Source organism: Pristis pectinata, chromosome 13, assembly GCF_009764475.1.
Source record: "Pristis pectinata isolate sPriPec2 chromosome 13, sPriPec2.1.pri, whole genome shotgun sequence".
In the NCBI taxonomy this organism is placed as follows: Eukaryota; Metazoa; Chordata; class Chondrichthyes; order Rhinopristiformes; family Pristidae; genus Pristis; species Pristis pectinata.
Genome location: NC_067417.1, coordinates 37214374 through 37231642, shown reverse-complemented (window position 1 = coordinate 37231642; position 17269 = coordinate 37214374). Strand labels below are relative to the sequence as shown.

The 17269-nt window shown below is 42.6% G+C and overlaps 1 protein-coding gene across 1 annotated transcript in view; it reads left to right on the top strand.

Moving 5' to 3' along the window:
- Nucleotides 1-1756: 1756 nt before the first annotated feature.
- bcar1 (BCAR1 scaffold protein, Cas family member) overlaps nt 1757-17269 on the top strand; it is a 206342-nt gene continuing 190829 nt past the window's right edge. The window contains exon 1 of the mRNA XM_052028408.1: nt 1757-2227. Coding sequence (XP_051884368.1) covers nt 2216-2227 — 12 coding nt within the window. The 5' untranslated portion in view covers nt 1757-2215. The remainder of the gene's footprint in view (nt 2228-17269) is intronic.

Sequence of the window (17269 nt, the reverse complement as noted above, 5' to 3'; positions counted from 1 at the left end):
GTCCTTTACTTCATTAGCTTTCTGCTTGTCTCTAACTTCCCTGCTATAATAACGTAAGAAATGCTAGATGTAAAAAACACAAAAGTTCACCGAGTTTACTATTATCCTGGCAGTCACATGATACAACGCTGATGGAATCATTGATTAATTATATTAAGCAATCTCTATCAAAAAGCATACGGTAAAAACAGACATTCAGCAAGGATCCCCTGCGTAGGAATCTTGGCAGAAATTGCCTTCTGCATTTCTTACATTCCATAAGTGACTACATTTCCAGGCCTCCACCTCATTTACTTTGGGTCACCCTGAACACATGAAAGGTGATTTGGAAATATAAAGTCTTCCTTATAAAGTTTGGATCATGTGCAGATGACTGGCTGACAGCAAGGAGGATCAAAAGGGTAGCAAAAAAGTGCCTGCTAGAGAACAAAAGAACGTGCAGAAGAGTGGAAGATTGGTGGGAAGATGGATAACCTTGTAGGTGAACAGGAAGACCAGTAGAATAGCAAGTGGACTGCAAAGAATCTCTATGAAAATCACTGGCAGAAGTAAATGATCAGTGAGCAGGCAGCTTGGAAACTGAGTTACTAAACAAGAAGGCGGCACCTCCACATAGAAGTAACCAGCAGCAGAATATGGGAAATGAAAAATTTACTTATAAAATAATAATCAACAGAATATTCAGAGCAATCAGTGTGCCCAAACACTTTAAAAGCTTGCAGATAATTAAGAAAATTATAATTTAATTTTGAGCAACAAACAATCTGCTGGAGGAACTCAGCGGGTTGAGCAGCATCTGTGGGAGGAAAGGAATTGTTGACGTTGCAGGTCAAAAGGTTTTGACGAGTGACAAAAGTAGTGTCTTTGATAAAGTATGTCTTGAATTTGTTGTGTTCAATTACTTTATGTGGGGTGTGGGAGTTCAGTCCACAAGGAGAGAGATTCCATTTCTTGCAATGGTGTCCTGTCCGAATGCCATTTTCCACAAATAAATCTTGATAATGATATTTGGATGAGTAATTGTGCACTGTGACGCTGACTGAAGGAGTTTGCAACAACGCTGCCACCTTGTTCAAAGCATTTCCACACACGGGCATTTCCCGCAGGGATTAAGAATGATAACAAGAAGCAGGAAATGGCCATGACTTAACCCTCTCCCTCACCTCTGACTTCTGAATGCAATGGGAGACACAAGACACTACAGATGCTGGAATCTGGAGCAACAAACAATCTGCTGGAGAAACTTGGTGGGTCGAACAGCTTCTATGAGGGGAAAGGAATTGTCAACGTTTTGGGTTGAGACCCTGTATCAGGACTCAGAGTGGAGAGGGAAGGTAGCCAGTATAGAGGGGGAAGGAGGGCTGAGACAGGGAATGGATTTGTACATCTGCCATTGTGCTTTCAACCAAGTCCCCTTTCACTCCTCTGATTATATTCAAGTCCCTTTAAAAAGCTGAGAGAAAGTCTTAGCCGTTATATTTTCTTTTAAATGCTGCTCTTAGTCCAAACAATATACAACCCTGGGCAATAATGCGAAGGGAATGGTGGTGCGTTAACAACAATTGGCCCCACTGAATTGGGTGGAAGTCCCGACGCCTGCGCTCTGCCGGCTTGGCGGCGCCTTTAAGGTGAAGTTGTGGATTTCGTCATTGGAGGCGAGGGGGTTGGGGAGGGAGGGGGGACACTGGAAGAGGGATCGGGATCGGGATCGGGATCGGGATCGCTGCCGGTACACACCGAGAGAGGACCACAAGAAGTCGGTGCGAGGCGAGCCGCCAGCCTGCGTGATACCACTAGAAGTTTTTGTTTAATTTGCTGATCGGAGGCGGGCTGCAGGGCTGCAGGAGCGAGCGGGGAGAGGCTGACAGGAGGGAAGGGAAAGAGGGGGAGGAGGAGGAGGAGGGGGAAAAGGCGAGTGGCATTTAGCGAGGGCACAGTGATCTGGGCGCCGGGCTGCGGATACATGTCAGCGGCTGCAGGCGCTTGTCACTGAACCGGACAACAGAGCGGCAGCTGTTTTGCAAAAAAAAAAGCTGCAAGTTGAACAGTGGGTGACAATCCTTGGCGGAAGAGGGATATGGGATCCAGCTGATCGTCATCGAGCGAGGAAAAAAACCGGCCAGACGTCCTAACAGGAGGAAACTGGCGTGAAACTGAAGCACTCGCTGCAACATCGAACGTTCACCGGGCAAGCCGGGCAGACGAGCAGCAGGAGATGTCTGTGCCAGTGAGTATGTCTCGCATTCAACATTGCAAAGTCCGGATCGGTTCCTCTGTGTGTGTGTGTGTGTGTGTTGGTGCAGTACATCCCAGGTTCGCTGTATAGCACGGAGGATCACGGATCATTTGGGATTTTTTCCAAACTGGAGCAGCCCGCTGCCGTTCGTGATCCCCCCGCCCCCCCCCCTCTCTCCCTCTGATGCATTGGATGTCTGTGATACCGGTCTGTGTGTGTGTGTGTGTGTGTGTGTGTGTGTGTGTGTGTGTGTGTGTGTGTGTGTGTGTGTGAAGCTCGGGCCCCAGCCGGACAGGCGCGTCGGTCCGCCTCCCGCTGCCGCTTGCAGGGGCGGTGAGAGGTTGACACGTCCATTCTAATGACGGTCCTGGGAAAACATATGCCAGCTGTTATTTTGCTCCTTTTTATTTGAGGGGGAAGGGGCTTCGCGATTTATTTCTCTCAGACTCTAGTCCGCAGATTATTTAGAAATGCGAAGGGAACAACTTTGTAATCCTCTTTTACAATTGATGTTCCCACTTAAACTGTGGAATAATTTACGTGTATTATTCTGAGGCGAAGTATCCTTCTGTGGTGTAGAACCGGTGCCGGATTCTCTGTTAGTGTAGTTAAGAGTGTGACTGCCAAGTTCCCCCCCCCCCCCCCAATTGTTTGCAAAATCAGTGCGAGAATAAAAGTGCAGTTACTGCGGGAATGGATCATTCCTGGTGACAATTCCCAAGCAATATAACCAGCACTGATTCTTTCTCCAGATTTCTGTTCTCCCAAAACAAAACAATGACGGAAGAAAATTGTTAGTCAAACTCTTTTTCTCTTTTTTGAATACTGTTTGGACTTTTCTCCAGGAGAAGCCTTGGAAATACTAACATTTCCTCGGGGATCCTCTGCTCCCAGTGTTGCGGAGGGAAATGACTGCCATTGAAGTTCTGCTTTTATTAGGGGTGCAGAAGCAGAAATAGTGTGCTTAAAAAGTGAACAAATACAGAGACATCTAATGTGATGGGATCAGGAACAAGCCATTTAACCAGTGTGGCCATTCAGTCCATTTGGCCACCTTGAGACCAACAAGTAGAGTCTGGCTTTTAAAATTCATAATGGGGATTTTGGCATCATTGGTAGGATCTCCTCTGCTACCCAGCAGAGCTGAAGTAGGAAGGTAGGGGTGTTTGGTGTTTTGCAACCACTGAGGTGAAGGTGGAGGCCTGCCTGTGTAATGGGGAGTCCCAGGATTCTGACTGGGTGTCAATGAAGGATTAACATTGTGCACGCAAGGGGGGGGGGGGAAAATAGAGAGAAACCTAGGAGCGCTCTTGTTCTCTGGTATCTGCTGCTCCTGGCTTTCTGTGGATTAAAGGTCATGATAACCTATATTTTACCGGGTTAACCTCACTCATACGTACAAGAGTGACATGAAAGTTGCTTTTGTAGACTATGACATTTCTGTTACTTAATTTGTATGATATTTGGATTGCGCATATAGCAGTTGGGAGTGGGGCACGTTCTGTAGGCCCAAGTTATAATTACATGAACAAGATCAAAATGACCCATCGCAGAGCTCCAGTTTGCTGGTCTGTTTTTCACCATAAGATGTGACAGGATGAGATGTCTTATTAATGTTGAGACACAGCCTGGAGATTCCACCTCCAGCAGACTTAACGTGGAACTTTGCCACAGCACTGCTCAACCAATAATGGGAGTGAAATGTGCAACATCAGGAATTGCCAATGGTTCCGGATCCAGGCACCTTACCAAAACTAAGTGAAAATCAACAATTTCAAGGAACCCACCACTGAACAGAATTAAGGTGACAGAGTTTATCTGTTTTAACGCCTCTGAGTAATGACACTGCAAATGCAGACCTGGAATCAGCAAACTGGTTCACAGAAGTGAGAGCTGTTTGCCTGTTAGTGGAACAGATGTTGCTACAAGCATTGACGAATCACTCATCTGGCAGGATGAGATGATGTTCCTGCTCTCCCACTGGAAGTACAGTTTAAAATTTAGTGACCACTGTTGGTACTGTCTGTTCCAAGAAAATAACAAAGTAACGTGTCACTGAATAAAATACATATGAATTCATGAATTGAACAAGAGTTCTTTTTGTACGAAGGCAGCAGTAGTTTGAATTGCATAAATCTTTCTGCTGTTGCAGCTGCAGGTTTAGTGCTTCATTACAGCACTTCAACCATTACAAAACTGGAGAACCAGTGAGGATTTGCATTATTTTGATACTATATTGGATTGTAACTGCATGATACAAATTTAGGATTGACTGAAAAAACCGCTGGGTGGGTGGTGGGTGGATGAGTAAAATGAGGAAAACCTTTTTTATTAATACCAGGAATTGTTCTGATCTGGAGTGCAAAAGCAGATAGGGCATTGGAGACAGATTTAATACTAACTTTCAAATGGAATTGGATATATACTTGGAAAAGGAAAACAAAATCAGGGTTGCAGGGAAAGAATAGTGGAGTGGAAGTTACTGAATAGCAGAAGGACGATGGGCAGAATATCACGGTACCCTAAAGTTTTATGAACGGTGATAAATTGTATGTTTGGAAGTTTGGGGAAAATGAAAATAGCAAGGCATTACTGGATTATCAGGCGCAGTTGGATTTTGTTTTGAACTCTGTTCTCTGTTGCAATCTTCTGTAGAAATTGCCTTTTAGACTCTGGACTTCTGTCTGTATTTTTTTTCGAAAACATTAACAGGATTTTAGTTACTGAGAGATTACTTTTTTATAGAGCTGGCAAATCCTCACTAGTTCTGCAATGCTCAAAAAGCGATTACAAAGCAATCTGCTATTGGAATGGGAATCCACATTCATACTGCTGCTGCCTTTGTATAAAATAAACCATCTTGTTTAATTCATAGATTCCTATGTATTTTATCTCATCCAACATGTTGCAAGTTTCAAAACACATATTTTCCAATTGTCCTTGTAATAGCAGAGCTTTCTCTCTAATGGCTGATTGAAAGAAGGGCAAGCTTAACTTCCCAGTGCTGTAGGTCAGGGATATCCTCTGTTAATTTCACTTTTGAACCATGTGTTGTGTTATCTGATCTCGGCCATTAGCAACAGTCGAGGTAATCAGCCAGGGTTCCTGCACTGAATCAATATTTCTCAAAAGTGAATGTTCATGGAAGTTACATGAATATATCGATATGATAAAATTCACAACCTCAGAATATCCCAAAATGTTGGCAGAACAATATAGAAATGTAGACACTGAGGTATGTTAGTAAATGCAAAGGCCAGTTTGTACATGGCACAATCCCATGTGGCAATGTGAGGGTGACCAGCTAATCTGTTTTTGCCTGTGGTATGATGGTTGGACACAGTATTGAGGGCTTTTCCAAGATCTTCTTCGAATGGTGCCATGAAATCTTACATTTGACAGCGTGGGCAGTCAAGGCCTTGACTCAGCATCTCATCCAAAAGGCAGCACTCTGAACAATGCAACATGTCTTCAGAAACACAAAAATATGTTGGCCTAGTATGTCAAGAAACTGTATTTCTTCAATGCCTTGCAATAAGACATGAGAATGAGATTGTAGTGAAGAGAATAAAGCGGTAGACAAGTTTTTACAGTTCATCCTCGCTGATGATTAGAGTGGTAAAGTCAAGCCACCGATAGTTGTTAGCTATGCTCACCCATGGACAATGAGCACTTAACTGTGGAACTGTACATCAGCATGAGTTCAGTGATTTAGGTAAGGGGGATTAGAGGAGAAAGAAGGGGAGGAATATAAAGAGAGTTTGCATTTATACAACACCCCCATTCATGTCCTCAAGGCACTTTACATTGCAGTGAAGTTCTTTTGAATGCAGTCACCTTCATGAGGGAAGTGTGGCTGCCCACTTGTACACTGTTAGGCCAGGAGTTTAGAATGCCATAGGTATAGACACGGGAGATGGAGGTTTGTGAATGTCAAAGAGTTTGGTAGCAGGGATGCTGTGGTGCACTAATGCTTGTGAGTTAACAATGAGTAAAGTTGGATGAAATTGGGAAAATTGCTTTCCTGAAATGTTGACAGCAGTGACAGCTGTATCTCAATATGGCAGAGCCACTTAGATCATAGGATATAAACATTCAAAGACTGAGTTAAATTTTACGCTGAGTCTCATCATCCCAGTAAAAACCATAGTGTATTCATTGATGTGGTGACATAGCTTAATTGAAGAAAATCTCAAATAAAACATGAAGCATAAAGTTAAAGGTGAGGGACTTATACAAGAGAAAGGAAATACAACTTAAATCAAACATTCTACCTTTATCTTTTACCGCAACTCTGCCAGAACCAGCCATTAGTTCCACCATGTATATAAATCCAACCTTTGTAGTTAATAAGCTGCTAATTGACTGAGGCCCTCTTGCTTGGGGGTTGTTTCCTATCACAATATGAAGTGCTGGTTCTAGCTGTTTTATTATACTACCTCTTATATAGTCATTCCTTTCCCATCCATGTTGTCTCTGTACTTATTGCTTGACCTACCCTTGCAATTAATAACCAGCATCCCTGTATGGTCTGGGATCAGTTCTCTCTGCTGTACATTTGGACTGTCCTTTATAAATTGGTGATTCATAACTCTCTTATCTTGCCTGTTCATAAAAGGAAAAAGAAGGGTGAGTACTGTTGTTCCATGTTTATGAAGCTTCTTTTATTCCGTGCCTTTTGTGTTTGAGGTATGTAGTGTGTGGTAAAATGTCTCATGAAACAGTCAGCCGTGCAGTCACCAAAAATAGTAGTTTCGTGTGGAGGAATCAAATGCCTGTGAAACCTTTCAGAAACAAATCAAAGATTGTTTACTGCAGAAATCACATGTGTTCTGGTAGGAAACCAGTAGGTAACATTAGATACCCATATAATCTTGTGTGAAAAAGCAGGTTAATTTTCCTGAACTTGCATTGAAGGCTGTGTATAATGGCTGTGCTTGAATCACTCATAGAATTAATCTTTGGAGCAGTGGTTAAACCCTAGTTTGGAAATCCACACCCAGCAGATATATCAGTAAATATTATGTTTGCTTATGTTATTTCACATTCTGTATACCTACTGATATCCTTGAATTATAGCAGTTCCTCGATTTTCTATCTGGTGAAGGGACCTTTGGTTTACAATAATTCTAAGATAGAGTCACAAGGTTGCTGTAGAATGTTCTGTAATGTGTTATTGGATATTGACTAATGGCCTTATTGATCCTTTTATCATTACCAGCTATGCATTATTGTGTTCAGCAATGTATTGAACTCTTGCCCTATGTTGGGAACTTTCCTGGGAAGGGATTCCGTTCCTTGTTTTGATTCATTTTGCTTCTGTAGAAGAACTTAAGAAATAAATGAAAATACTTAACGAGCTTTAAGGGAAAAGGTTCCTTTTTCTATAATTAAAAAATGGAAGGCCAAGCTCTACTTATTTAGCAATCAAAGTCTGCCACGATTTACAATTACTTATGAATCATTAGTTGTTTTGTGACACATACTGTGCTCAGATGACGTGGTGTTAATAGAATACCAACAGTTGCTGTTCGCATGTGATTGCTTTCCGCAGTTGGTGTTCTGTCTGCTCCTCAGTATTGTGCTAAATCTCCATCTACTCATTCTGACAAGAGGCCATCAGCCTCAAACTTTCCATCTCCACATTTCCTGTCCCACCTGCTTCCTATTTCCAGCTTTTTCTGTGTTTTTTTAAAATTCTAGGTTTTCAGCATCCACAGTATTTTGCTTTGGTCCTCTGTGCATTCTATTGCATTTGCCTACAATATAATGTAACATAATGTTTTCTTGGGTTTAATGCAATCATCTAACCCTGCTCTCCCCCAATAACTCAACCATCAAAACCCTGCATTTCCCTGATTCCCAACTAGAGTGCGAGGTATCTGAGAAAGCTGCTGAACTTAAGATGAATTATCTGTATTAAAATGCTGACTTTTCTTGCGTGATCCATTTTTGTAGTTATCTTCTGTACATCCCAGTGCACCACAGCTATGTAAACTCTGTGACATTGCTCTTTGCTTGGGAATATGCCCTCTTCACATTACTACCATCGGGGAGGAGGTACAGGAGCCTGAAGACCCACATTCAACGTTTCAGGAACAGCTTCTCCCCCTCTGCCATCAGATTTCTCTACAGTCCATGAACACAACCTCGTTATTCCTCTTTTACACTATTTACTTCTGTGACATAGTAATTTTTATGTCTTTATGTCATGCACTGTACTACTGCTGCAAAACAACTTTCCCGGCATACGTCAGTGATAATAAACCTGATTCTGTGAAAACACTTGCCCTGCATATGAAAATGGTGTCCCATATTCTGGTAGGTCTCAATGTCAAGGGGACTGAATGGCCTACTGCTGCATCTGTGCAATGATCTCATTCAAGGACAGCAAGTACTTTGCCTGTCTCTGAGTTTCTCATTCTCCTATTGTCCTTCTGACATGGGGCTGCAGAGCACTCTGTGGGATAACGCTGTTACTTCCCATCTTCCTTCTGAACGACACCTTGTCCTTGCCTCGCAACGGTCCTCCCTCAGAGTGGGATGTCATCTCCTTATATCCAGGGCATGTGGCGTGATGGTATCAAGGCGGACGGGCAGTATGTGAGCAACCTGGCTTGGTCTGCCATCCCAGCAAATTCGCCATTTTGGCATCACGTATGGAGTTGAATTAATTGGATTTTAAGGAATGGAGCGGTGCATTTGGCTGTAGGCTGTAGATTTGAACAACAAACAAATCATGGACTCCTGCAGCTTTCAATCTGCTTTCACTTACTGTACTGCTGCAAAAAAAAAGTGTCATGTTAAACCAAACAAGCAATTCACTGAAAGCACGTTTTAATATTTATAATTCTAATGTTTCCACTTTGCATAAATTGTGTTTAGATGCTTTTTAAAAATAGTTGGCAATGGAAATTCTGCTGTGCAGTCAAACTTTGAGAATCCTCTGTTTTTTCTTATTGTGTGTAGGTGGCAATAAAAGTTGGTAAGGCTGTTGAAAAAGCAATTGGGATATTTGACGTTATAATTAGTGGCATGAAACACACAAGCAATGAAGTTAAGGTAGATGTATATAAAGCATCTGTTGGACTTCAGTGAGCCTAGTTCAGGGTGTAGCTCTTTTGAAAGGGTTCAGAGAGAGAGCAGAACAGAATTGTCAGAATAGCCCCAGTTATGTGGAGAGGCTGGAGAAGCTAAGGTTGTTCTCAGCAAGTCTGAGAGGTTAGGGGGAGATATAATAGAGGCATTCCAAATTTTGAGAGGTCTTATTCAGATTGGGGGGGGGGGGCGAATGTTATAGGTGGGACTGGAAGGTGGGTTACTGCCAAGAGAAAGAAAATCAAAAAACTGCAGATGCTGGAAATCTGAAATCAAAAAATGCTGGAAACATGCAGGAGGCCAGGCAGCATCTGTGGAACGAAAACAGAATTAATGTTTCAGACCAAAACTGGAAAAGAGAGAAGACAAGTTTGTTTTAGAATACTAGTGAGAGAGGGAGAATAATAGTGAGAGCACTGAGAACCAAAACACTCAGTTTTAAGATAATTAGCAAAAAAAAGGAGAAACCCTTTTTTTAGCTGTGAGTTACAGTCTTAAGTCGTATCGCTGAAAAAGTGGTGATAGCAGATTCTTTGGCTTTCATAATAGAATATTTTATTTAAAATAAAATTTATTTTGAAAAGAATAGGGCTTTGAGGACAGAGCAGGGATGGGGATTACTGGATAGTTTCTGTGAAGAGTTAAGGCGGTGAGAGACAGGCACATTGGTCTGAAAAGCCATCTTCAGTCCTATAAGGTTCTGTGATTCCATGAGGTTGGTATATGTGAAAGTGCAGCATACTATAGCAGCATAGTGGATCAGCATTTTGAATACAGGACCATGAGTTCAAATCCCACCAAAGCAGCTGAGGAATTTAAATACAGGTAATTACATAAAATCTGTAACTTAAAGAAAAAACAGTAACCACAAAACTACTGGATTATTAATTGGCTACTGTAAATTACCTGTTGCAGACAGGTGAGTGGTAGAGTCTTGGAGGAGTTGATGAGGATTTGGAGAGAATAAAATGGGATTAGTGTACATGAGTACATGATGATTCACACAGATTCAGGAGGCCAAAGAGCCTGTTTCCTTGCTGTATACCTCTAACACTCTTTAGTGAAGAACATCTGCTGTCCTTATCTGGTCTGGCCTATATGTGACTCCATACCTGTAACTGAGGTTAACTTTTAACCACCTCTTCAATTCAGGGGCAATTAGGTATGGATAATAAATGAGCGTATTGCCACCAATATGCATATCCTCTGTAATAAACTTTAAAAAAAAGCTTCAAGGTGTCCAGTAATAGTTATAAAGTGAGCTGAGATGACTCACTCAAGGGTCTCAGGAAGATTGATATAATTACCATCTCTCTCAATTGCTGCTAATTAGTGTGTAAGCAGATATAATCAATAACATTATTTCTGCTCGGACCTCTTTCCATTCCAACCTTCTTTGAGTAGAATGAAACTTGCATTTTGTTACTCTCTTTAGGCAATGAGATTAAATGTCAAATTTTTGGACCCATGTAAGGATTGCTGATCATTGTCCTTTTTTCTCTTGCATTTATGTGAACTGCTACAAGTCCCAAAAGATTGCAGAGCAACCAAATCGTTTTCCACTGGTTATTCATTTACATGTTAATCTGATTCTGAAGAGCTGACTTTTGGATGCGTCACTAAGTAACAGTATGCCTGACTAAAGTTGACTTTTGAGAGGGGGAAAAGATAGAACCAGTAAAAAGATTCCATGCAGAATGGCACCTGGGAGTTTTACCTTGACAGCTCTGGTGGTAACAACTTTTCCTTTTTAAATTGATAATGGAAAGAATGTGCTATAAATTGCAGGAACACAGTAGGTTATTTTTATTGGGGAAAAAAAAATGATCGGATTCAGCACACTAGATATGCCCTCCAAAAGAGCCTGTTAAACAATGGCAAGCATTGGAAATTGGGTCTGGGGAGAGAAATGCAAAGCTTCGTACAGATGCAGGTGAACCTGTGCTCTTTGATAAAGTTATGTTGAATGGGCATTTCGTTTTGCTCACGTTGTTTGCCAGCTTGTTCCAATTGTGGCTAATTTAGCTCATTTGTCTGTTGCACAGCACAAGAAGGGGCTCTGATTGCTTCTGTTTGTTCCATTCTCAAAAGTGAATTGATTTGAGTCTAACATATGGTGACACAGCAGTTACAGGATTGGATAAGGGAGACGTCATTGTAGATGTGAACCTTTTTAAATACTGTTTGTACAATAAACTTAGAATATAAAGCTAATATAATTAATGGTGAGCAGGAAATTACCGGGCTATAGTGTTCTGATTTACTAGTGACCTTCAGAGGAAATATGCTGTTCTTGCATGTGACATTCCGGAGAGCCCACTGGGTTGACTATTAACCGTTCAAAGGGAGTGCTACCCACAGGCCTTGAATGAAAGGAAATGTGTTTGCGTACTTGCCTCTAGCAGCAGAAGTGGGTGACTTGTGGAATATGGACTGGGAGTGCCTAATTTAGTGCTTTGGTTCAATGGAAGAATCTTTACAAGATGGGGTAAAGTCCATTTAATCAGAGGGCAGAGTTGTTTCCTCTAGAGGAGTGAAGATGGTTGAGAACTTCACATTTTGATGTGGTTTGATTAGGAAATGTAGAGAAAATATTTACATTTATGGGTGAGTCCAAAAAACAGGGATATTAAGACAAGACAGGTACTAATTCTTCAATTAAGGAATTCAGAAGAAATGTGTTTTCCCAGAAAGAAAGTGGTGATAATGTGGGATTTTCTACAATGTGAAGTGACTGAGGTGAAAAACATCAATGAATTCGAGGGGAAGCAATATTAATGTAGAAGGATAAATGAGTTGAAGGATCTGGCAGGAGGATTCGCAAAGCAAGTCTCATGGAGCTTAAACACCAATGTGAATCTATTGCCTGTTTCTGTGCTATAAATTATATGCAGTTTACCTTTCTACTATCCTTGTAGTTGGCTGATGCAGTAAATATGGAGTTGCTGACTACTTACAGAAATCAATCTATCAATTAGTCTACAGTGGACCCAGAAAGAATGTGAGGAAATGTCCATTGTCACCCACTTTCCCAAGTATGCTCAACTTGCGCCACATCATGTTTCTCTTTTATACATTAACCCAAGAATATTGTTTTCTGAAATAAATCGACTGGACTTACAGTTGAATGAATCCAATGGATCTGTCTGCATTGTACCATTGAGTGTTCACTTGGTCCTGGTTGCCACTGTTAGGAAAAAACTTGTACTGTGACAGGTTGCAAACACTAACCCAGCCTCACATATTCTGTGGAACTGTCCCCAGTGGTATTTCTCTTATCATTCCTTAATTCATAGCATTTGGGAATTGGAGTGCAAGAAGGCAGATATGTGAATAATGGACATGGACAGAATGATGCACCACTGCATTCTCAAATTCTTCGTGCATTATGACCTGACACTCTGCTCCATAGTATGTATTGAATGTCGAGATTTAGCAGCTTATCATTTCTGATTTCCTCCTTTGCTAACCTGGATCTGCATGTGATATGAGCCCCACTTACTTGTTTAAGTCAAAAGTGGGGTCACTAGCACAGATGCACACAGACCAGATTCGCAGAGGACAACTGGGTGGCCTAGTGCTGTGGTAGACAGTGCTGCTGCTGCACTATTCCAGCGATCTGGATTCAATCCCAACCTCCGGTGCTGACTGCTTAGAGTTTGCATGTTCTCCCTCTGGTTGGGTTCATTGTCCTGCTATAGGTGGTTGGCAGGAGAATCAGAAAGAGTTAATGGATATGCAAGAGAGGTTAGGTTACAGAGAAAAAATTGGGACTAATGGGCATGCTCTGGGAGTTGGCATTAACTTCATGGGCCAAATAGCCTCCCATGTCGTGAGAAAGCATTTTTTTTTAAAAGTGGCTGGGTCATTAGGTAAGGTATCTAGGGGTGAGTCTGCCTTCGTATGAGTCAGCAACTTAGGGGAATTGAAGGAGGCAGACTGGAGGAAGGGGCAAAAGCTGTTTGTGGAACTAACCAGTTTACTTCAGTGAGTGCTACGGGAAGGATTCAGACTCTTTGCTGTATATCTGTGTGTGTTGCAGAGTTTGGTTTAAATATTAATTGAGAAACAAAAATCAAAACCGTCACAATTCACAATCACTTATTTGAAGTTTTAAATTGGATGGACTGACTGCCAGAGTTAATTTCAAGGGAGATTATTGAAGAAGGTGGGTCAAGAGTCGACTCTGAGCTCCACAGCCCAGCGTAAATTCGTCGGGGACTGGCTCCTGCTCTTTGTTTAGATCCTTTCCTGACTCTCCAGGGGATGCTGAGTCACTGTTGACGTATGGATTACTGGATTGTCATCACATCTTGGGAACTTCCCAACCAATTATTACTCATTGATGGAGCACTGTTTTTTCCAATCAGCAGAGGCCTCACTGTTGAGTTTGATCTGGCATTACAAACTCAAAGTTAGATATAGGCATCATCGGCTGGTGATTGGGATTTGAGATTTTTATTTCCCTCCAAGAGTCAAGCAGCAGAGAAACAGGCCCTTTGGCCCAACGAGTTTGTGCTGACCATCAGACATCCATTTATTCCAATCCTACACTAATCCCATAATCTCGCCACACTCTGATCAATTTCCCTCCGGATTCCACCACTCACCTACAGACCAGGAGCAATCTACAGTGGCCAGTTAACCCACCAACTTGCATGTGGGATGCAGGAGGAAATTGGAGCACCAGGAAGAAACACTCACAGAAGGAGCGTGCAAACTCCGTACAGACAGCACTGGAGGTCAGGATTGAACCTGGGTCGTGGGAGCCATGAGACAGCAGCTCTACTAGCTGAGCCACTGCGCCCCTTCTGCCTCCTGGGCAGTGCAGTTGTTTCATTTTCCCCTACTGCAGCCCTGGTTGGGGGGCGGGGTGTGGTTGGGGGGAACAGAATGAGATTTATCTGTTTGTTCTACAAGCAATTGGCATGGTCTCCACAGGCTAAGTGGCTGCCCCCAGTGTAGCAACAATTCCGTGATCCTATGGGTTAGTGCGGCTGAGAGCTGAACCTCACACCTTCAGTGGGTGATTTGAGTGTAATAGTGCGATTTGAGTGGTATGTTTGAATTTTTGTAATGTGTATGGTGTCTAAAAACAAAATATATAACAGAAGGCCTTGCTTTAAAACATCATTAAGTCAAAATCAAGGGAAATCTCAACTGTGGCTGTTTGGGAGAGATGTTCAAACAAGGTTCTCTCGCTGATTCCACAGCTAGCTTACTGCCCACCAACTGATGTGTCTCATAGAGTAATAGAGCACTACAGCACAGAAACAGGCCCTTTGGCCCAACTAGTCCATGCCAGCCTGGTTTTCTGCCAAGTCCCATCTACCTGCACCCGGACCATAGCCATCCATATCTCTCTCATTCATGTACCTATCCAAACTTCTCTTAAATGTTAGAATTGAACCTGCATCCACCACTTCCACTGGCAGCTCATTCCACACTTGCACCACCCTCTGAGTGAAGAAATTCCCCCTCAGATTCCCCTTAAATATTTCACCTTTCACCCTAAACCTCTGACCTCTAGCTCTGGTCTCACCCAACCCGAGGGGAAAAAGCCTGCATGCATTCACCCTATCTATACCCCTCATAAGTTTGTATACTTCTGTAAGATCTCCCCTCATTCTCCTGTGTTCCAGGGAATAAAGTCCTAACCTATTCAACCTATCCCTGTAACTCAGGTCCTCAAGTCCCGGCAACATCCCTGTAAATTTTCTCTGCATTCTTTCAAGCTTATTGATATCTTTCTTGTAGGTAGGTGACCAGAGCTGCACACAGTACTCTAAATTTGGCCTCACCAACGTCTTATACAACTTCATTATAACATCCCAACTCCTGTACTCAGTGCCATGATTTATGAAGGCCAATGTGCCAAAAACTCTCTTTATGACCCTATCTACCTGTGATGCCACTTCCAAGGAATTATGGATCTGTATTCCCAGGTCCCTTTGTTCTACCGCACACCTCAGTGCCTTATCATTCACTGTGTTTGTCCTCCCAAAGTGCAACACCTCACACTTGTCTGCATTAAATTCCATCTGCCATTTTCAGCCCATTTTCCCAGCTGGTCATGATCACTTTTCAAACTTTGATAGCCTTCCTCGCTGTCCACTACGCCCCCAATCTTGGTGTCATCCGCAATTTTCTGATCCAGTTTACCACATTATCATGTAAATCATTAATATAGATGATAAACAACAATGGACCCAGCACCAACCCCTGTGGCATACTATAGTCACAGGCCTCCAATCAGAGAGACAACCATCTACTACCGTTCTCTGGCTTCTCCTGCTAAGCCAACATTGAATCCAATTCATCCTGAATGCCAAGCGACTTAATCTTCTAGAGCAGCCTCCCAATGCGGGATTTCGTCAAAGGACAAACGTAGACAACGTTCACCACCTTCCCTTCATCAGCCTTCCTGGTAACCTCTTCGAAAAACTCTATTAGATTGGTTAGACAGGACCTGCCATGCACAAAGTCATGTCTACACCTGATATGCACTTCCTTCTTTATCTTTATCAGGGCCTCAATATCCCTTGATAACCAGGGTTCCCTAAACCTATTTGCCTTACCTTTTATCCCAACAGGAACATACAGATTATGTACTCTCAATATTTCACTCTTGAAGGCCTCCCACTTACCAAGCATCTCTTTGCCGGAAAACAACCTATCCCAATCCATGCCTGCCAGATCCCTTCTGATGCCATCAAAATTGGCCTTCCTCCAGTTTAGAAACTTAACCCTAGGACCAATCCTATCCTTTTCCATCTTGAAACTAATGGAATTATGATTACTAGATCCAAAGTGGTCCCCTACACTCACTTCTGTCACCTGCCCTGTCTCATTTCCTAAGAGGAGATCCAGTATCGTGTTCTCTCTAGTTGGGACCTCCACTTATTGATTAAGGAAACTTTCCTGAACACGTTTGACGAACTTGATCCCATCCAGTCCTTTTACAGTATGGGAGTCCCAGTCAATATGTGGAAAGTTAAAATCACCTACTATAACAACTTTATATTTCCTACAACTGTCTGCTGCCTCGCTACAAACTTGCTCCTCTAAATCCCGCTGACTTTTGGGAGGTCTATAATATAGTCCCATTAACATGGTCATCCTTTCTTTATTCCTCAGTTCCACCCAAATTGCCTTGGTAGTTGAGCCCTCCAGTATGTCCTCTCTGAGCACTGTTGAGACATTTTCCCTGATGAGTAATGCCAGCCCTCTCCCTTTAATACCTCCCCTCTATCATGTCTAAAACAATGGAACCCTGGAACTTTGAGCTGCCAGTCTTGCCCCTCCTGCAACCAGGTCTCACTAATGGCTACAATATCATAATTCCATGTATGATTCCACACTGTAAGTTCATCTGCCTTACCTACAATTCTCCTTGCATTGAAATAGACTCAACTTAGAACATGAGTCCCACCATGCTCAACCTTTTGGTTTCCATCTTTGCTTGTAGTCTTAACATCTACTTTCCCCACAGCCTCTCTACTTGCTGTCCTGCCACTCTGTTTCCCACCCCCCTACCCCCCTGCAACTCTAGTTTAACCAGCCCCCCCCTCCCCCAGAGCAGCATGAGCAAACCTTCCCACAAGGACATTGGTCCCCCTCTAGTTCAGGTGCAAACTGTCTCGTTTGTACAGATCCCACCTGCCTTGGAAGAGAGCCCAATGATGTAAAAATCTGAAGCCGTCCCTCCTGCACCATCTGCTTAGCCACATGTTAAACTGCACTATCTTCTTATTTCTTGCCTCACTAGCATGTGGCACCAGTAGCAATCCTGAGATCACCACCCTGGAGGTCCTGTCTTTTAATTTAGCACTTAACTCCCTGAATTCACTTTGCAGAACCTCGTCACTTTTCCTGCCTATATCATTGGTACCAATGTGTACCACAACCTCTGGCTGCTCACCCTCCCCCTTAAGA